This window comes from Nicotiana tabacum, chromosome 14, assembly GCF_000715075.1.
Source record: "Nicotiana tabacum cultivar K326 chromosome 14, ASM71507v2, whole genome shotgun sequence".
Taxonomy (NCBI): domain Eukaryota; kingdom Viridiplantae; phylum Streptophyta; class Magnoliopsida; order Solanales; family Solanaceae; genus Nicotiana; species Nicotiana tabacum.
In genome coordinates this window covers 31,884,580-31,906,904 of record NC_134093.1, presented here as the reverse complement: position 1 = coordinate 31,906,904, position 22,325 = coordinate 31,884,580, and the positions used below count along the sequence as shown (strand labels likewise).

Below are 22,325 nucleotides of genomic sequence, written 5' to 3'. Positions count from 1 at the left end.
GGAATTTCTTAGAAGACATTTCATTTTGGCCCAAACCGTTGGCACCAATATGCATACATTGTGATAGTCAAGCGGCAATTGGAAGGGCTGGGAGCGTTATGTATAACGGTAAATCTCATCATATACGACGAAGACATAAAATCGTTAGGCAATTACTCTCTAGAGGAATTATCACGATTGACTATGTAAAGTCAAGTGATAATGTGTCGGATCCACTTACAAAAGGCCTAACTAGAGAGGTAGTTGAGAAATCATCAGGGGGAATGGGGCTATGGCCGAGAACAAGTCATTGTGGCAGTAACTCTACCTAGAAGACTGGAGATCCCAAGATCTAGGTTCAAGGAGATCAAACAAAGTCATTAATGACGGTTCAACATTGTCAAATAAAATTTTAGTCCGTTCTCGTGATGAGACAATGTTCAGTACCAAGGATAAAGCATTAAGGCTTTTTAATGATTTCTAAATTTGATACGGGATATATCAAATAGTGTATCTACAGGATGACACGTTTAGGAATCACCTATGTAAGTGTGAAGTGTTAGACGCTTCAAGGAGAACTCTGTAAGGCCAGTTCTCTACGCACTTATGAAACCAGACGGTGTTCATGGCTGAAACGAACACAACAATGAGAACCAAAGACGGTTAAGGGTTGATTGTGTGACTTATGATTGTCTAGGTATACACCAAAGATCTACGGTTCAAAGATATCAAATCTACCGATTGACCGAGTATATCCGACATAAGTTCACTACGGAAAGTTCAAAGGGAAACCTACTTATCCAGATGCGATTAATCCTTGCTTGTAAATCACACAGTTTTTCCATGCATACTTCCGTGATATAGCCATTCCCCATTCATGTGGGGGATTGTCGAGGTTTTTTTTGTTTTTTAAAATGAAATAGTCTTAAAATGAGGGTGAATGGGAAATGGAGGGAAAATAAAAATTTTGAGTAAAATTTTAAGTTTTCCCCTCTTGATAATGAGACATTGTCCCATATTGGAAGAGAAAAAGATTTTTGGTGGGTATATATATAATTGCTCTTCTTGTAGCTCTTAAAGAGTTAAGAAGAAAGCAAGCCTCACGCCGTCGTCGTCGTCGCTCGTTCGGCTCGGCTTTGGCTATGGCTACGGCTACGGCTACGGCTACGGCTTCGGCTTCGGCTTCGGCTTCGGATTTGGATTTGGATTTGGATTTGGTCAAATGATTGATTGATTAATTTTTTGGACCAAATTTATTTGTTAATAGTAAATATTAACGTAAGATTATCCGCATTTGTAACGGATATTTTCCAATCCGTGTATTGGCCACAAGGCAGCTGCCTAATGCTCTTCCCACCATGAATGTGCTTGCTCCACAAACAAGCTAATGCTTGCTCCACCATGGAGGGTGGACGATTGTTCTTCTTCAACACTGGCTGCTATATATATGTGCAGCAGCTGTTGAAGAAAGACACACACAATACACAAGACACAAAACTGAAATCGCTCAACAGATTTGGCTATACATTGCACTCCTTCCTCTCAGCATTTCCATACGATTTTTTGAGTTTTTACTCCTTCGTTCTGCATTGTTTTAACTTCAAACAAAGCAACTGTAAGTGTGATTTGCTACTGAACTTTGTGTTCGCTGAAACACTGGGGTTTGAAGTACCGCTACACCAGTGTATGATTCGTTCTATCCTGGGAGGAAATAATCCATAACCTTGGGTACTAGGAGGGGATTAAATTCCTTAAGGAAACACTGTGAATTCAGTGGGCTCGAATTAATTACTGTTTCATTACGATAACCTATATTTTACAGAATTATTATTTACAAATACAGCAATATTGGCGGGATTAACAAATCACATGTCGAATTTCCAAATTAATATCGTTGACCTTCAAAATTCTTTAACAAATTAATAATAAAAGTTCTATTCATCGATAGAAATATGAAGATTGAGCATAACTCTAATAATGAGGTATAATATTGCGAATTTATATATGGAACACATATATATAATTTTCTTGAATTTTATGCAATTTTACATGTTTATAAATATTTATTGTCATTATATTATTTTATAAAATATTAAAAATTAAATACCTATGGGGCTTGCGCCTCGGGGCCATATGTAAAACGCCTCGTCATACGCCCATGCCTTTTAAAACACTGCTGCTGGTGATCTTAGCAGAGAAAGCCTTATGTGTAAGAACGGCTTGTTGATGCCTTAATTATGGCTTAGATACTGAGATTTGGAGCTCATTGCTTCTTTCATGTATGGTCATGTCCATTTAAATCTTGGGAAGAAATGTGCTGAAAAGTTACTGGAATTAGAGACCAATTGAAAAGAAATTTGTTTTACCAGTACTCCATGTGTCCTAAATTAGTTGTCATGTTTCGCTTCTCGAGAATAAATTTGACTAATTAATCTTCGAAGCTAAATTTTATGTTATGCAAACTCTCCAAAATGCTGCCATACTCGTGTCGGATCTTCCAAAAAGCACTACCTTTGGAGGATCCGACATGCACCCAACGACTTTTTGGAGAGTTCGAATAACATAGAATAAATTAGATTAGATTAACTCAATGTTTTACAATTAAAATTTAGATATTCAAATATACAACAAGTACTAAAATTTGCTATTTTTCTCATGTCAATATGATGAAAAAAATACAATTTTAAAATATTGGTCAAATGTCACATAGTTTGAACTCTTGTGAAGCGAAACATGACAACTAACTTGGGATAGACAAAACTATTCTATAGTTCTACTGGCTATTGGGATGAGTTTGTGTTCAATGCAACTTGTGCTATGCTACAGGAAGTTCTTCATATCTTCAGTTTGCTACAACTTCTGGTATCTGAAATGAAAATGTTGACACTGCTCTTTTGGGTGAGAATTTGCAGCTTGTCCATCATTTCATGAAGATAGAAGTGTCAACTCAAAATAATTTGGCATGTTTTGCTACCTGAAACCTACGATTATGTATATGAAAAGGGTGACGTTGTCGATGATTTGCTTTCTTTATACAAATACGTTCACTCTCCAAAGCATACAAGTAAAGAAAATAAGTACAACAGCTTTATTAGATAAAAATCAACAATTAAAACTTTGATCTCACATAAAGGCACATCTCAATTAGTAATACAAGAAGGGACATAAACTTGCACAACGTTCTCAAACGTGTTCATTTCTAAGCAGCTGCGACATTGATTTGTTTCTTCTCTTCTAGTTTGCTTGCATGTACAGTAAGTAACTCATATTCTACAACCTGCATTTAAAGTGAGTACACAAGTTATCTCTAACATACAAAATTTATGTAGAATCTAATCATGATGCACAAAAGATTAGAACTAAAAGATACAGACTAATATCTTATTATATATATTTGAATACTTGACTATGCAAGACCAACTCGTGTCGAATTTCTAAGTATCTCACAGCAGCAAGCTTTGAATACTTTGATTCAGGCAGTGAAACAACATTACTAACAGATTATCAGAGCTGATTGAAATTGTGAAAAGAGACAGGGTAATCTTTTATAGATATGATATTATCAAAACAATGTGATACGGCGATTTTCAGGTGTTAAACTAGTTAAATTGTTTAGGTTGACCAATAAAACTGTTTTCCAACTAATATCTAGTGGAACAGAAGCAAAGATGAAGAAAATCAGAGATCTAAAAGCTACTGGTTCTTCATAATAAGCAAAATAGAATAGGCCACAAATCATATACGATCAACATGATAAACTCAACCTTTTGAATGAATTTGCTGAGATATATACTCTCATAAAGTTAAACAGATTTCTAAAAGAGGTGGAAAGACAACATCTACTAATTCTGCTATAGGCATCAGAATTGAAAAAATACGACGATGCAGCCAACAAACCTCTAATAACTTAATTTTTCTTATGTATCTTAAATAACTCTGAATCCTCCCTTCCTCATTCTTTAAGCATTCCTCAACCTGAATTTCATCAAAAGAGCATAAACCAACATTTGGCATATATGTAGTTTGTGCAATATGCAAAGCAAGCTATTAAACGGAACCTTCAACATGTAATCCTCATAAGATTTGCTTGCAATCCAATCTGAAGCTTTCGTTGAGTAGAATATAGAAGTATCCTTCAACATTGATTCTTCAAAGTCTTTCGCGTAACACTTCATAGAATCTTCATCCATTTCCACATATATATCCAAAACGTTTTTCGCTAAGGCCTGATCTATTTGCTCTCCTTCGCGTTCTCTGTCAATCTAAATCATGATCACAAGTAAATAAAAGAAACAAATGAAAAATTCAGAGATCAGCTTAAGCTTCTTTAGACTTATTAGTAAACTTACCAAAGATATCACAGTATCTCTCACTCGATCATTCATTTCACCATAGACCTACAGCATATATAGATCGGTCATTATTCATTTTTACATGAGAAAACAAAACAGCCATTATTCGTCAACAAGAATTTAACTGATCCAACAGTATGAAAACTCTAACTAACCAATTCATAGAAAGCCAAATAGGCAGTTTCCTGAAGAGAAGGGAGCCTCATTTTAGGTATCAAGTATCTCTCAAGGTAATAAAAGAACCTTAAAAGCCACCTAGTCATGGTTTTATGATTATTCCACCTTTTAACTAGTTCATGTAACAACATTTCATCTTCCTTTCCCTGGATTGATGGAAGTACCTGGAACAGAAACATAGGTGGAGTCAGGATCTGAACTTTATGAATTCTAAATTATAGGATAGCAACATTAGGTATTAGTACTGGATTCTAAATTCAATTTTTATATATATTTAGAGAATTTCTTAGCACAAATAGAGGATTTTACTAAAGCTACTGGGTACAACGCCCAAACCCGTACTTCAGCTTCTAGTTCTGCCCCTGAACAGAGATCATATCAAGAGAATTGAAAAGAAGTACTAATAGAGTGGTCGCTAACAAGTGAGTAACAAGCATATAAACTCTCAAAAAGAAAAATTCTTGCCTTGGAGGAGACATAATCCTCCATTGTTTTCTTATACTGAGAGTATAATTTGAGAGCTTCAGGACCAGCTCGATTATTTTTGTCACACATGTTGTAGACTGTTCTGGATATCACAATCAGGAAATACAAATCCAAATTGGAAATAATAACAGCAAAATACAAAGACAAATGCAGCATTTATTTAAACTTAGGGTTTGTTTGGTACTAAAGAAAATATTTTCTGAAAAATATTTTCCAATTTTCCCATATTTAGTTGGCTTAAATGTTTTGAAAAATATTTTTCTCATGAACTCATTTTCCTCCGATTGGAAAAAATATTTTCCCAATCAAGAAAAGGGAAAACTTCCATTACTCTTCTTCAACCTTCCCCGCCTTATTCCTCATCTCTAAAAAAAACTTTACTCTCTAAACAAACACTAAAAAATATTTTTTTAAAAACATTTTTCACTCACCAATCAAATATGAAAAAATAAGTAATAAAACCACTCATTTTCGTCAAACACACCCTTAGTCGTCAACGAATTTATAGCATTTTTTTCGTAACGTACATAGGCAATACCAATAGAGGAAGATTTAGCATGTATTTCTGGCAACAATAAATAATGCAAGGGAAAATGACTAGAAAGGAAGCTAAAAATATTTCAAAGGAAAAAGGGGGGCGGGGGAAGGTTAGCAGTTAGCACCGGATCATTTAGAAAATTCTGAAAATGTCAAAAAATAAATCGCTAAAAAGTTAGAAGTACAAAATTTCTTGAACAACCATTTGCAAGAAAAATTCAGGAAAATAATTATAGAAGGATCGGATAACATACTAGAAAGTTAAATACTCGAGCTTCCGTAGATGAAAAACAGAGGAGATCAGACAAAAAAGTTTATTTCTTCTATTTTGCCTAAGCCTAGATGGATAAAGTCATAAAGCAATAATAAGAAAGTTTGATGCAAAAGGATACGTATATATACGCATATATTCTTGAGAAGTGAAATGGTTTGAACTATGGCCTTCAACAAGGTGGATAAGCTTGTTGATAGCTTCCTCTTGCAATATAGGCCATCCTTCTTCAAAACTCAACGGTTTCGCGCTGCCGGTGGTCATGTTTACAACAATATATTAATCCCCAAGATTCTGATAGAGAAATGATGGGTGCTAGCTAGTTTGAAGTAGTGATATTTCATAGTTATTTTTACAGAAATTGGGAACTTTGAATTTTCTTCTTCTCATTAATAATTGGGCATGTTTTGGAACTTAGAGGTTGATGATGGTGGAGCCACCGTGCCAAAAAAAGAGTGGATGATAGAACAAGTTGCCATGGATTCAATGTTCTAAGTCAACTTCCAAGATTTCGCCCCTTAATATAGAAAAGACAAAACTTTAGGAGCCTGTTTAGAAAGCCAGTTAGAAATTATATTTGAGTGTAATTGGGTGCAATTTAGTATGTTTGTTTGGCCAGGTCACTATACAATTGGGTGTAATTGATAGGGTATAATTAAACTCTTCAATTTTTAAAGGGGATGTGAGAATTAGTGGTGTATGTAATATAAGATAATGTAATTTTTCTATTCTTTTTTTCTTTTTCTTTTTAAATATATTAAGTACTAATTCTTTTTATTATATTTCTTTCCCATTTCTCTTATTCTCCTTTTTTTTTTTTAACCTTCCAACATAGTGTTTATGGTATGTGATGACGTCCATAAGAAATATGATACGATCGTATACAATATAAATTACCCAACTATTAGTCGGGGTCGAATCCACAGGGAGTTATAAGAGGTGTTACGAGTATATACTTGAAGAAAGCGAATGGATTAACTAAATTTGTACTTCCACTAAAAGTCTTGATTTCTACTTCTATTATAACTCTAACAATTGTAGGCTAAAGAAAATAAACTAGAAATGAACGAATGTTTTTAGTATTTTTTTCAAATAGTTTAAAACCCTAGGGATGTGACCATGACCTAGGTGTTCGCCCAATGGGTTAAATACGTTAATACTAGTTTTGTTGATTGGAGTGTATTATAGCTCTCAACTCTACATTACCCACTCAATACCTCTTGGTCAGAGAGTGATTTTGCCCAATTTGGCTTTCTCAAACTCAAATGGATATCAAACAAAATAGTTGATATGAGCTCAAGTCGGGTTCTTACTATCTCTAGTTTGAACCCTTTAATTGGGCTAATCGAACTCTCAATTAACCCAATTCATTGTTAGCCAAGTTATCCTAGACTAGGTCCCTCTTTCTCAAGGAGAGACTAAGTCAAAAAGGCATGAATTAATGTTTGCAACCACTAATTCTAAAATTGAAGCATGAACTAGGCTAAATAATCAACACCTAATCATAAACAAGCATTAAATTAAATACTCATAAGGTCTACACACTAGGGTTGGGTCACAACCCTAGTAAAAATCTAGCTACTCATAGTGGGTATTGAAAACAATAAAGAATAAATTCAAATAAAACTCATAATCAAAGATTAAATTGATGAAGTATAATGTTTAAATACTAAAATAATCAAAATCTTCCTGAAATGGCAAAAGGTAACGGCTACAACAACTTTTTACTTCAAACTTGACCTAAAATTATGAAACTCGTCTATTTATAATGGGCCAAAATTTGCTGACAAAAATGCCCCTCGGCATGTTCTGCGGCCACACGATTCCATGTGCGGACCGCAGATTTCTTTAGTTGGCAGGAGATGGGATTCTGCAGCTGCACATTTCTGAATTGCGGCTGCGAAGTAACTTCTACGGCCGCACAATTCTTGTGCAGTCCGCACTTCAGTAAGGCATCAGGACTTGGTCTTCGGCACACTCTCTTAACATGGAACTATTTGTCAGTACAAACCCAGTTCTGTGGCCGCACAATTCATGTGAGGTTCGCACATTTGTCAAAATCCTGTTAGGTTCTTTAGATTAGGTTGCGGCCGCAGATGAAATTCTGCAGTCCGCAATTTCTTCTGCGGACCGCACTTCTTTGCTTATGCGTTCTTTATTGCCCTGTGCTTCTGAACACTCCTTTTTTAGTCAAATTTCATCATGGGAGATAAAACTTCCAACTTTCCTGCAATTTGCACAATTTTATTAGTTTTGGGAATACAAATTAATACTTTTGAACTAAAATAAAAGCAAAAAGGTACTAATAAGCAGTCAGAATCCTCACTTATCAACTCCCCCACACTTAAGTCTTTACTTGTCCTCAATCAAATAAATAATTTCCCACCTCCTAAAGTTAAGAGTCATTTCAGCGAGTCAAAGGTGAGCCATTCCCACATCAGTTGGGACTAACAATTACCCAAATTACTCATGCATTATCAACAAGGTGACAAGTCAAAGATTCATGCACATATAGTTCTAATGTGATATTTGAGCGTCAAGAATTGACTTTACTAATCAAGGACTCTTGTTCTATCATGTAGGGCATAGTGGACTCCAAACTCTTCCTCCTTTTCTTTTCATTTTCCAAGCTCACTTAAGCAATTAGCACTCAATTCGAATATTCATGAAAGATTCACTCATCTCTCACAAGAGAATGTCACAAGTACGGCGTCAAGTACCATAGGCTCGCCCCTCATGTAAATCGCCACTAATGTAAGCTCACTCTGTTTGACATCAGTAGGACTTCTTTTGGGATGTAATGAGGTCTTTTGGGTTAGGGTAGGATACCATATGGGTAAGTGGTTACACCTTTCCTTAAGCACTCAACACTTTCATTTCTCGACTCACAATTGTCAATTCTTAATGGCACCTTCTTTTCATTGGGGACTAGAGAGACTTAACATCACTCTTTCTTGATTATTTCATTCTTTTTTCTCACTTTTTGATTTCTCAATGTTTGGGATCATTACCTCCTTTTGAATCTATCAACCCTTCCACTTATTCACGATTTGCATTTTTCTTTTTGTTCTTTTCTTTTCTTGCCTTCTCTTTTTATAAAGATCATTTATTTTATCTTTTTGTGCCTTGATACCTTTTTTCAAATTCCTCATCTCTTCCCCAAACTTACGTTTTAAGCCATTTGTTTTACAAGAGTGTTAAGGAAAGTCCGGGTGCCAAGAGAGGGTCATGACAAATCGGGTAAAGGCTCTTAACATGGTTATCAAATGAGAAAGGCTAGATGCTCAAAGGGTTTGACTAGGGATAACGACATTGGTTGGGAGTAGAAGGCTCAAACGGGCCAAGGAAATCCTACAATCACTTCTCAAACCAAACAAAACTTAGGATTTTGCCTTGAAACATATTCGGGGCAAGTTCTAGACCCTTCGCACAGATACTTAGACTAGCAATAATTCATCTCACCCCTCACGCAATTAGATTGTAAAAGAGCATACAACGACCACATTCAAGTTTAAAGATCACTATGGTTCAATTAAACCACTCGATGATTATCAAAGTCAACTCAAGAATCACAAAGTTACTAACTAGAGCTATTTCTTTTTAAAACCTTGTCTCTAACCATAAACATGTAGTTAAGTGTGTTGGTTCCAATTGAAGCATGGTTGACTCTTCGAGTATGACTTAATTAGGTCTTTTTATTCATTACTACTACTATTATTACTTAAATACAAAAACAGATTCATTCCCTTAAGAAGGTTGTCACGCCATCCATCGTTGGGACGAGTCACCCGATTCACACAACAACTACCTTTGAAAAAAACCGTGGCCTTAAGAAAACCAAAGGCTTATTATCTACAAAAACATAAAAAGAAGCTACTTAACAAAATAAGAACTAATATGAAAAATATAAAGAATCTAATAAGAAAAAACAAAGATAAAGAAGCTAATGAGCAAAACTACTGAAGATAGAATGAATATACATAGTAAGAGAGAGAGAAGATAGTTAAATACAAATAAGAACAAGAAAAAGTATCAAATTATTACAAGACAAATGTGTCAAATAAACTTTATCCCCCCTCCCCCCCTCCCCCGAATAAAAGTAAGCATTGTCCCCAATGCTTAGCAAAGTAAGAGTAAAAGAGGAAAGGATGAAGAAAACTACTTATGGCTTCTTGGACATCTCTGTGTTCCCAGCAATATCATCGCCCTCCGGATCAGCCAACTGGATCTCATCATCCTCGACTCTAGGTGGGTCTGGATTGGCAAACATCTCACGCACTGCCTCAGCAGTGTCAGCAGCAAGGTTTGTGATCTCGTTCAAGTCACACCTCTATTCGGGGTTGTGAAACGGTCGATTACAATAATAATACCCATCAAGGAGTCGGGATCGAATCCATAGGGAGCTGAGATGGGATTAGTGGTATATATTTGGATAAAGCACGTGAAGTATCTTGGTTGCACTTCCACAAATATGTTTTTTTTTTTTACTTCTAAAATTACGTTAAGGATTACAATTCTAAGGATGTAAAACTAGAGAATATTGTTTTTAGATGGTTTTCAAATATATAAAAAGTCCTAGGGGTATGACTCTTACCTAGGTGTTTGCATAACAAGTTGTAAACCTTAAAGCTTATTTTGTTGGTCGGGGTGTATTATAGCAATCAACACTCAAATACTCACTCAATACCTCTCGGTAAGAGAGTGATTTTGCCCAATTTGGCTTTCTCAAGTCCAAATGGGTATTGAACAAAACAGTTGATAAAATGCTCAAGTCAGGTTTTACTATCTCTAGGTTCAACCCTTTAATTGGGACTATCAATCTCTTGATTTTATCCCAAATTCTTATTAGCCAAATTTTCCTAGACTAAGTCTCTCTTTCTCAAGTAGAGACCAAGTCAAATAGGCATAAACTAATGTTTGCAACCATTAATTCTACAATTTAAGTCAAGAACAAGGCTAAATAATAAACACCCAACCATAAATAAGCCATAAATCAAACATCCATTAGGTTCACACACTAGGGTTGGGTCACAACCCTAACTAAAAATCTAGCTACTCATAATGGGTATAGAGGAAAATAGAGAAGAAAAGATGATAAAACTCATATTGCAAGATTAAAAATAAAAATTCAATGTTAAATCACCAAAGTAAGCTAAAGTTGCTTAAAGGGGTAAAGAAAAACAGCTACAGGACTTTCAATATTCAAAACTTGGCCTAATTTCGTGAAAATAGTCTATTTATATAAAGTTAGAATTTTCGGACAAAATTGCCCTTTCGGAGGTTCTGCGGCCGCACAATTATATGTGCGGTCCGCACTTCTCTTTAGATCTTGACAGGAATTGACTCTGCAACCACACAATTCTGGGTGCGGTCGCACTGGGTTCTTCTGCGGACCGCACATTTCCTGAGTGCGGTCGCATAGTTATTTCTGCGGCCGTACAATAATTATGCAGTCCGCACTTTGCACCGGGGCTCTATTGATGTTCCTTCACATTCTGTGGTCCACACTTAGGCTTGTGTGCCTGATTTTTTTCCTTGTTCAGATCACTCCTCCTTGAGTTGAATTTCATCGTAGTGGCTTATTTTCCAATACTCCTGCAGGTAAGCATATTTCATCAGTTTTTGGGAATACAATTAGACACTTTTGGACTAAAACGAAAGCTAAAAGGCGCTAATAGGTAGTCAAAATTCCCACTTATCAACTCCCCAAAACTTAAGCTTTTGCTTGTCCTCAAGAAAATAAGGTAATTCCCACCTCCACAAGATAAGATCTATTCCGGCTAATCTAAGGTGAATCAAACACACATCAATTGGGACCAACAATTACCCACAACACTTATGAATTATCAACAAGGCAATGATTTGAAGTTTTAAGCACAAATAGTTCTAATGTGACACTAGAGCATCAAGAGTTGACTTTACTCATCAAGGAAGTTCGCTCTTTCATGTAGGTCTTTGTGGGTCCCAAAATCCTCCTCCTCCACTCTCCGTTAGTATGTCTCACTTAATAATGTAGCACTCACTTCAAGGATTTGTGAAAGGTTCGCTCATTTCTCTCAAAAGAATATCACAAGTACGGCTTTAAGTACCATATGCTTTCCCCTCATGTAAATCACCACTAATGTAAGTTCACTCGGCTTGAAATCACGTAGGGCTTTTTCGGAATGTAATGAAGGCTTTTGGACTAAGGTAGGAAATGTTGGAATAGAACGGGTTAATGGACTTAATAATGTAGCACTCACTTCAAGAATTGGTCATAATATTCGTTTTCTCCTTCTTTGTTTTCTCCATGCTTTGCATTTTTGTTTTTCTTTAAATCCCTTCAACTCTTCAACTTATTCACTTTCTTTTTGCATTTTTTTTCTTTTGTTCTTTCTTTCTTTTTCTTTGCCTTTCCTTTTATTCATTTCTTTTCTCTTTTTTGTACCTTGATACCACTTTCAAATTTCTCGTCTCTCCCCCAAACTTATAATTTAGCCAATTGTTTCTCAAAGTGTTAAGGAAAGCTCGGGTGCCAAGAGAGGATCACTACAAAATGGGTAAAGACTTGTAATATGGTTATCAAATGAGAAAGGTTTTAGGCTCAAAAGGGTTGACTAGGGATAAAAATATTGGTGGGTCATGGAAAATTTTAAAACGGGTCAAGAAGAGCCTACAATCACTTCTCAAGCCAAACAAAACTTAGAATTTCGCCTAGAAACACATTCGGGGCAAGTTCTAGACCATTCGCACGGGTACTTGGACTTGCAACAAAACATCTCACCTTTTACACAGCTGGATTGTTCAAGAGGATAGAGTCGAGGGCCCACAACAACCATATTCCAGATTGAAAATCACTAATGGTTCAACTAAACCACTCGATGATTGCCTAAGTCAACACAAGAGTCAAAAGGTCACTAACTAGAGCTATTTCTTTCCAAGAACTTATTTTTAATCATAAGCATGTAGTTAAGTGTGTTGGTACCAAGTGAAGCATGCTTGACTCTTTTAGTTCGACTCAATTAGGTCCTTTTATTAATTATTACTACTGTTCTTACCTAAATATCAAAAACAGACTCAATCCCTTAAGAAGGTTGTCACGCCATCCATCATTGTGAAGAGTCACCCGGTTCACACAAAAATCACCTTTGGAAAGAACCGTGGCATTAAGAAAACCAAAGTCTTATTGATCACTTAAACTTGAAAAGAAACTACTAAATTAAAAAGAAGTTATTAAAGTAAATAAGAAGCTATTAGACTAAACATTGACTACTAAGTAAACAAAATAAAGAAGCTATGAAGTAAACTGCTTAAAGCATAAATGAATATACAAACTGAGAAAGGGATAGGGAATATATACATCAATAGAGAGAGAAGAATAGGTACATAATGAAAGTAAAAATAAAAAGAGAATGTTATCAGTTATTACAAGCCAATGTCAAATGTCAAATCAAAATAGACTCTATCCCCCTGAATAAAAATGAGCATTATCCTCTTCTCGGGGAGTAGCTAGGTTGGTAAACATCTGTAGCACCGCCTCAGCAGTGTGGGCAGCGAGGTCTGGCTCCTCAGACTGGCCAGCTGTTGCCACTGGTGCTGCTGTGTCTGCTGGTACTGATAGATCTGTCTCCATCAGTAAGTCAAATGGAAGATCTCCAGCGGCTGCTATCTTGGTCACCTCTCGTCTTAATTTGTCAACAGATTTCATTGAAGCCTGAGATTTCCTCATCTTCTTCACCTGCTTCCCAAGCTCCTCAATTGCTCCCCCATGTGCCACCAAGGTTTCCATGATGGCCTTCTAATTCTCCAATATTTTCTTCAAAGTTTCCTCGACTGACGGAGGAATTTGGGGTGTTGGGGTAGAAGTCTGAGCTGCAACAGTACTAGATAGGTCAGACAGCTTTGCAGTAGTTGTCTGCATCCAGTTGTTGATACTCGCTAGTGTATGGGAGACTCGCAGCGCAAAGAGTGGATAAGTAGAGGAGGAAGGCACTGATACTAATGTCCCTGAAGATGGAGGTGGAGGTATGGCAGCTGTATCGGTGGAAGGCCCGACTGTTGTGGAAGGCATGGCTCCTGTAGAAGGCATGGCAGCTGAATCTGCAACTACCACCGATGGCTCATCAGACTGGCCTATGATAGTAATCGAATTACCATTGTTCTTCGGGTTCCTTGGGTCCTTCAGAGAGTACCAGGAGAAGGGCTTCTTAGCCCTAACCTTCGTATCAAAGCTCTTGGGCTCTACCCCCGCATCCATGATATATTCCGTGATAGTGTTGGGATACGGATAGGAGCTTTCACCCACATTGATTGGGTACCCATCCATGATGGAAGCAACTAGGAATGCCCAAGGGATTGGGAGATTGTTTTCATTCCGGCTTGGGTCTATGCGACTGCACACACATGTTTGCCACCCTTTTGCTTCAAAGTTGAGGGTGTTCCGCTGAATGGGAACCCCTACTGTGATCCATGGTGGTGGTGGTCCTAGAGCTATTAGTATCTTAGCTAGCCAAAGGCGAGCTGCATCACCCATTGCGAACTTCTCTAAATATTGCACCGGCTCCATATCCTCGAGCCCCAAATAAGTGTTCAGGGTGCTCTGATCAAATCGTACTTTCAAGTTCCTCACCTTAGTCACCTTAGTCCCATTCTTGATGTGCGCCACATTGGCATAGAACTCCCGAACTAAGTGCTCCTTGGCATCCACTACGCTTTGTGTGAACCATTTCCACCCTTTTCTTTCCCAAAATTATCTTAACACATTTGGGTTGTATCTATCCAGATATTTCAACACAAACTGATGCTCAAGAGTGAGCGATCTCTGCGGCCACCACTCTCGGAACCTTTTGAATGCAGTCAGGCTCACAAACCTATCTTCCCAAACTTCCTTCATCTTTGACCTCTCCAGGCTTGCAACTCTGGTATCACCCCCCGACCGCATTCCGGAATATCATCATCATCATCAACTGTGACTGATGTGGTGGGGGAATGAGTAGATGAGGGTTCTGAACCCTGACTGTCATCATCCGAACCCTCAGAAGTGCTTGCTGAGGTGGAAGGCTCATTTCGGAGCTGGTATCTCCCTAGAAATTGATGTAGCTGAGATTGGGCATCAGGCTGTTCTTCCACAGAGTGGCCCTCTGATGCTTCCCTAGACGGGATGTATGAACTTTACTCAGAGGGCTTTGCAGTCCTACCTTGCCCTGCAGTTGCCCTTTTAGATATCATGTTTTGCACGGAGAGTGGTAGTGTACCCCTGCCTCGGCCTCGGGAGGGTTCACCCCTCCCCTTGGATGTATCACCTCGTCCCCGTGATCTTACCATTTTCTGCAATGCATAGCAACATGAATCAGTTATAGTTAAAATCCAAAGTATTAGACAGTTGTAGACAAACAGTATGCAGGTTGGGGGAAGTACGGTCTGCACATTTTTGGGTACGGCCGCAGATAGGCTTGTGCGGATCGCACAATTTTGGAAGTGCGGCCACACTGATGATTCTTTGGTCCGCACAATTTTAAGTGCGACCGCACAATTGAACTGCAGTCCATACAATCTTGAGTGGGACCGCACAATTGCAAGCTCCAAAATGATAACTCTTTGAAGTTAGAGAATTGATTGATCTGCGGCCACACACACTTTTCTGCGGTCGCGGTTAAATTTCTACGGACCGCACAATTTTGAGTGCGGTCCGTACAATCATTGCACAATATTTTCCATAGCATAATGATCTGCGGACCACACAATTCCTTGTGCGGCCGCACAATTCAAAAACAAACGGTAGTCACTTAGGATTTTTCAATTCATGCACAATTTAGACATGGTATTGGCAATTTAGACATCCCCCAAATTAGAAAATAGGAAGTTACCCATACAATTTTAAGCTCACTTAATGATGAATTTTGACATTAGGGCTAAAAATAACTAAACTAATTATGAACAAAATTAAGCAAATTGAAAACTTTAATGATGAATTGAACATACCAATAATGTAGTGATGCAAGGAAGAATTAAAGATGATGAAATGAGAGTGAGATGCTTGAATCAATTGAGTGCACTGTGCTTGCCCTAGTGTAAATGTTCAGAGTTCGTAAAGTTTGAATAGTGGTGAGGATGAACTATTTATAGTTGGCCGGTTAGGACAAGGACTCAAGAGCTGAGTGCGGCCGCACAATTTTGTGTGTGGTATGCACTCATTTACCTGTTACAAATTACACTTTTGATGATCTGCGGTCCGCACATTTTTGAGTGCGCAGATATTTTGTGCGGACCGCACATTTCCTTGTGCGGGCGCACTTTGGCCACTTCTCTGACATGCACAACTTCAGAGAGTTTGCGATTTCTGATCTCCAGTTGTGCGGTCGCAACAAGAATTGTGCGGTCGTAGATCCCTTTCTGATGTGGCCTTCAAAATTGTGCGGTCCGCACAATAAATGTGCGGTTCACACTTTTTTCACACTTAGCCACTTTTCCTGAGAACAGTTCCTGCAAAGCACACTCATTCCTGCAACACACTTCAAAACTAGTTAGCACAAAACAAGACCTAACTAATGATGAAGAAAAAGGAAAAGAAAATGAAACATGGGTTGCCTCCCAAGAAGCGCCTGATTTAACGTCGCAGCACGACGCAGATTACCATCAATCACTTGAAATGAATCACTGCCACTACGTGGCCATCACCAACTTTTCCCAGATAGTGCTTCATCCGGTGACCATTGACTCTAAACACTTCATCATTTATATTCTTCAAGTCCAATGCACCAAAGGGTGTCACACTCACAACTTCAAACGGGCCACTCCATTTAGACTTCAACTTTCCCAGAAACATCTGTAACCGAGAATTGAGCAATAACACAAGATCACCTTCTTTAAAGTCCTTGTTCCGAATGTACTTGTCATGGAGGTACTTCATCTTCTCCTTGTATAAGGATGAACTTGTATATGCATGATACCGAAATTCATCTAGCTCATTCAATTGTGCCACCCTTAAGTTGGAGGCGACATCCCACTCAAGATTTAGCTTCTTCAAAGGCCACATGGCCTTGTGCTCAAGTTCCACCGGAAGGTGACAAGCTTTCCCAAACACTAACCGGTATGGAGACATCCCAATCAGTGTTTTGTAAGCCGTCCTGTAAGCCCATAAAGCATTATCAAGTTTCTTTGACCAATCCGTTCGGTTGACATTCACTGTTTTTGACAAAATACTCTTGATCTCCCAGTTGGAGATTTTTACTTGTCCGCTTGCTTGAGGGTGATAGGGGGTCGTGACTTTGTGGGTGACACCATACTTTCTAAGCAAGGTATCAAAAGCTTTGTTGCAAAAATACGACCCCTCATCGATTATAATGGCCCGCGGAGTACCTAATCTTGTGAAGATGTTGTTTTTAAAAAATGCCACCACACTTCTAGCTTCGTTGTTGGGTAGAGCAACGACCTCAACCCGTTTTGACACATAATTCACAGCTACCAAAATGTAGGTGTTCTCACAAGAGCTTACAAACGGTCCCATGAAATCAATACCCCACATATCAAAAATATCAATTTCCAAGATGGTAGTGAGGGGCATCTAATTTATTTTTTGAAATCCCACCGGCCCTTTGACATTCATCACAACGCTTGACTAGATCACTTGCGTCCTTGTAGAAAGTAGGCCAATAGAATCCACAACTCAACACTTTGGCCGTCGTTCATGCTCCCCCATGGTGATCACCGTAGGGTGAAGAATGACAAGCCCCAAGAATTTTAACTTGTTCCTCCTCCGGCACACATCTTCTAATCACGCCATCGGTACAAATTCGGAAGAGGTACGGTTCATCCCAATAATAGTCTAGGCAATACCGTTTGAGCTTCTTCCTTTTGCTTGAAGAGAACTCATCCAGTACAATACCACTCACAAGATAATTTGCTAAATCAGTGAACCATGGCATCTCGGTCGTTGAAATGGCTAGAAGTTGCTCGTCGGGGAAGGAGTCTTTGATTTCAAGGCCGTCATGTGGCCTCCCCTCCTCCTCCAAGCGAGACAAGTGGTCCGCCACTTGGTTTTCACTGCCTTTGCGGTCTTTGATGTCTAAATCGAACTCTTTCAATAAAAGCACCCATCTCATTAACCGAGCCTTTGAATCTTTCTTGCTCATAAGGTACTAAAGTTCCGCATGATTCATGTGGACATTCACCTTTGTACCCATCAAGTACGGGCGAAACTTCTCTATAGCAAAAATAATAGCAAGGAGCTCTTTTTCAGTCACAGTGTAATTGACTTGGGCATCATTCATGGTCTTACTAGCATAGTAGACCAGATGAAAGATCTTGTTGACACGTTGCCCAATAACTGCTCTAACCGCCACATCACTAGCGTCACACATGAGCTCAAAAGGCAAGCTCCAATTCGGGCGGTGATAATATGAGTAGTTGTCAATTTGAACTTGAGCAATTCAAATGCCTTCATGCAATCCTAATTGAAATGGAATTTGGCATCTTTCTCCAAAAGCTTACACAAGGGGTTCGCCACATTGGAAAAATCCTGGATGAAACGCCGGTAGATCCCCGCATGACCCAAGAAACTCCTCACTCCCTTCATGGATGTTGGAGGTGGAAGTTTAGAAATCACCTCTATTTGCACCCTGTCGACCTCAATGCCATTCATTGAAATTTTGTGGCCAAGGACAATGCCTTTCACAACCATGAAATGATATTTCTCCCAATTCAACACCAAGTTCGTCTCTTCACATCTTGCCAAGACCTTATCCAAATTTTTCAAGCAATCATCAAAACAATTCCCTACCACCGAAAAGTCATCCATGAAGACTTCAAGGAAATCCTCCACCATGTCCATGAAGATAGCCATCATACACCTTTGAAAAGTTGTCAATGCATTGCATAACCCAAATGGCATCCGCGAGAATGCGAAAGTACCATAAGGACATGTGAAAGTAGTTTTCTCTTGATCCTCCATAGCAATAAGAATTTGATTGTAGCCGGAATACCCATCAAGGAAACAATAGAAAGCACGGTCGGAAAACCTATCAAGCATTTGATCTAAGAAGGAAAGTGGGAAATGATCCTTTCTTGTAACTTTGTTGAGCTTGCGATAGTCCATACATACTCTCCACTAGGTCATCGTTCTTGTAGGAATCAACTCATTCTTGTCATTGGTAACCATCGTCATGCCCGCTTTCTTTGGGACACGTTGCACCGGAGAGGTCCACGAACTATTGGAAATGGGGTAAACAACCCCTGCATCTAACCACTTGATAATCTCTTTTTTGAATAACACTTGCAATGCTTCATTTAGCCTCCTTTGATGTTCAATGGAGGGTTTGAAATCTTCCTCAAAATTAATCTTGTGCATGCAAAATGCGGGGATTATTCCCCAAATATCCGCCAATGTCCATCCAATAACTTTCTTCCTCTTTTGTAGCACCGCCAATATGGAGTCTACCTGCACGTTAGTCAAACAAGAGGAAAGAATAACTTGTAAAGTAGAACAAGGGCAAAGGAATTCATACCTGAGATGCGGAGGCAATGGCTTTAACTCCAAAGTGGGAGGCTCCTCGATTGAGGCCTTTGTTGGAGGAGTCTTCCGATTTTCAAGATCCAAGGACAATTTGCGGGGTTCATAAGTGTACGACCCCATTCCTTGCAATGAGTTCACGCATTCCACATAGCCATCCATCTCGTCATCATCAAGTTTAAGAAAAATGGCCTCCAAAGCATCATCAACATTCATCGTGGCACTAGTATCATCAATAATCACATCGGTCACCAAGTCCACAAACGAACACACTTCATTGCTATTCGGTTGCCTCATAGATTTGCACACGTGGAACATTGCCTTTTCATCACCCACCAAGAAAGTGAGTTCACCGGCTTCCATATCAACAAGAGCCTTCCCCGTAGCAAGGAAAGGTCTACCCAGAATAATCGGCACGTCATAGTCCACTTCACAATCAAGAATCACAAAATCCGCCGGGAGAATGAATTTATCAACATGAACCAACACATAAACAATGATACCCAACGGTCTCTTCATGGTACGATCCACCATTTGTAATCTCATAGATGTGGGTCCTTGTTGCCCAATTCCCAAAGTCTTGAAAACTGAATAGGGCATCAAATTGATACTTGCCCCAAGATCACAAAGAGCTTTAGCAAAGTTGGCACTTCCAATAGTACAAGGGATTGTGAAAGTGCCGGGATCTTCCAATTTGGGAGCCATTGAGTGCACAATTGCACTCACTTGATGAGTCATCTTTATAGTTTCACAATTCATCGACCGCTTCTTTGTCACCAAGTCTTTCATGAACTTTGCATAACCGGGCATTTGATCCAAAGCCTCAACCAATGGCACATTAATTAATAGACACTTCATCATGTCAATAAACCTTTTGAATTGATTCTCGCCATTTTGCTTGGCAAGCCTTTGAGGATATGGAGGAGGAGGCCTTGGCATTGGTTCCTTAGCCTTTGGCACTACCGGTTCCGGTATGTCAACAATGTGCTCCCTAGACGGGTTCACTTCCTCTTGAGTATTCTCCACATTGTCATCAATATCAATTCTTACTTCATCATTTGCTTGCACCACATTGTTCAGGATCTCATCTTCTTATACCACTTGATCATCATCCACAATATTTCTTTGACTTGAGGTGGGTGCATCCCCACCTTTTCTACTCCTTGTAGTAATAGCTATGGCATGTCCCGAGTTGTTCCCACCCTTTGGGTTCACCTCCATGTCACTTGGTAGTGCCCCCTTAGGACAAGTGTTTAAAGCTTGCGAGATTTGCCCCAATTGAACTTCCAAATTGCGAATTGAAGTGTTGTGAGAGGCTAGTTGGGAATTGGAGTCGGCATTCTTCTCCATCATTTGTTTGAACATGTTCTCAATTCGTCCCATCTCACTGTTGGAAGAGATTGGACCATTGGAAGGATAAGGAGGCGGGTTGCTCGGTTGTTGATACATCAGGGGCCTTTGAAAGCCCAATCCCCGATTTCCTTGGTTATTGTTCCACCCCCCTTGGTTGTTGCCTCCCCAATATCCTTGACTATTGCCACTCCAATTGCCTTGGTTATTTTGCCATTCCAATTTTCTTGATTGTTTTGATTGTTCCAATTCCCTTGATTACCATGAGATCGCCATTATTGTTGATTCGGGCCTTGAGAGTTGTTTCTTTGCCCTTGGAAGTTGTTCACATATTGTACTTCCTCTTCTTGGTCATTGTAAGATTCATCTTGATCAAACCCACTATTTTCTTGCACATAATGTTCTGCACAGTTTTGCACTTAAGGACCCTTTTGCCTTCTCCTATTTACCATCATATTAACTCCCACCATTGCATTGACTTGCTTAGGACCTTGCACTTGTTGAAGTTGAGCTTTGGCTAATAGATTCATTGTAGTGGTCAACTCGGAAATTACTTGCCCATGATCATGCAATTCTTTATGTAGGTGAATCACATTTGGATCACCTTGAGGAACATTTTCTCTACTTTGCCATGCCGATGATGTATCTGACATTTCATCTATGATTTCACAATCTTCCGCATATGGCATTGTCATGAAATTTCCACCTGCAAGTTGGTTGACCACGCATTGATTGGTAGTATTGAACCCCCTGTAGAAAGTTTGTTGAATCATAGCCTCCGTCATATTATTGTTTGGGCACTCTTTCACCATAGTTCGGTACCTCTCCCATATTTCATGCAACGGCTCATTGGGTTCTTGTTTGAATGCTAGAATCTCATCTCTAAGAGTAGCCATATGCCTAGGAGAAAAGAACTTGGAAATACATTTCTCTGCCAATTCATCCCATGTATGGATGGAATGGTTTGGCAACCTTTCTAACTAATCCAAGGCTTTCCCACGTAGAGAAAGGAAATAGCCTCAACCTTAAAGCATCCTCGGAGACGTTTGCCTGTTTACTCCCCCAGCAAGTGTCCACAAACTCTTTCAAGTATTTGTACGCATTTTGATTCGGAGCTCCGGTGAAGAATCCTCGTTGCTCTAGCAATGTGAGCATAACATTTGTGATTTGAAAGTTGCCCGCCCTAATATTGGGCGGTACTATGGCACTTGCATACCCTTCATTCGGCAACACCCGGTGTGGAGCCGCTCTTGGTGTATTTGGGGGTGGAACGGGAACGTTGTCTTGAGGCGGTCGACCTCGTCTATTTTCTTGAGGTTCAAGAGGAACCTCTTCAACTTGGTCATCTTCTACGCCCACATCCCCTAAAGGCATGTTTCTGAGAGGATCATTGTTGTTGAGAGCCATTGTTTCACCTACAATTGTTTTACCAAAAAGATAAGTAACACGGAAGGAAAAGAATAAAATTCAGACACAAAACCAAATATATAGATAAATCCATTTTTATGCTCCCCAGCAACGGCGCCAAAAATTTATCTCATCCAAGTCATACCTCTATTCGGGGTTGTGAAACAGTCGATTGCAATAATAATATTCAATAAGGAGTCGGGATCGAAAGCACAGGGAGCTGAGATGGGATTAGTGTTATATATTTGGATAAACCACGTGGTGTATCTTGGTTGCACTT

General features: G+C 39.0%; 1 protein-coding gene across 2 annotated transcripts; it reads right to left on the bottom strand.

Moving 5' to 3' along the window:
• Positions 1 to 2,992: 2,992 nt before the first annotated feature.
• Positions 2,993 to 6,320, bottom strand: LOC107785955 (cullin-1). Of its 2 annotated transcripts, XM_016607382.2 has the most exons (7): positions 5,924 to 6,316; positions 4,974 to 5,076; positions 4,487 to 4,672; positions 4,329 to 4,376; positions 4,038 to 4,241; positions 3,877 to 3,954; positions 2,993 to 3,256 (listed from the first exon to the last, which is right to left on the bottom strand). In XM_016607382.2, the coding sequence occupies exons 1-7, from the start codon at positions 6,064 to 6,066 to the stop codon at positions 3,179 to 3,181; spliced, it is 840 nt and encodes a 279-aa protein (XP_016462868.1). In that variant the 5' UTR covers positions 6,067 to 6,316; the 3' UTR covers positions 2,993 to 3,178. The 2 variants fall into 2 exon arrangements, with proteins under 2 accessions (XP_016462868.1, XP_016462869.1); XM_016607383.2 differs by lacking the exon at positions 3,877 to 3,954 and having other exon boundaries at positions 5,924 to 6,320.
• Positions 6,321 to 22,325: the final 16,005 nt, after the last annotated feature.

Excerpts from the sequence above, each read along its gene's own strand:
- LOC107785955 (XM_016607382.2), bottom strand. The coding sequence starts at position 6,066 with ATGACCACCGGCAGCGCGAAACCGTTGAGTTTTGAAGAAGGATGGCCT. Across the intron at positions 4,673-4,973 it reads AGGATTATGTCTCCTCCAAG|GTACTTCCATCAATCCAGGG; the intron begins GCAAGAATTTTT and ends TTTCTGTTCCAG. Across the intron at positions 4,242-4,328 it reads GAGATACTGTGATATCTTTG|ATTGACAGAGAACGCGAAGG; the intron begins GTAAGTTTACTA and ends ATCATGATTTAG.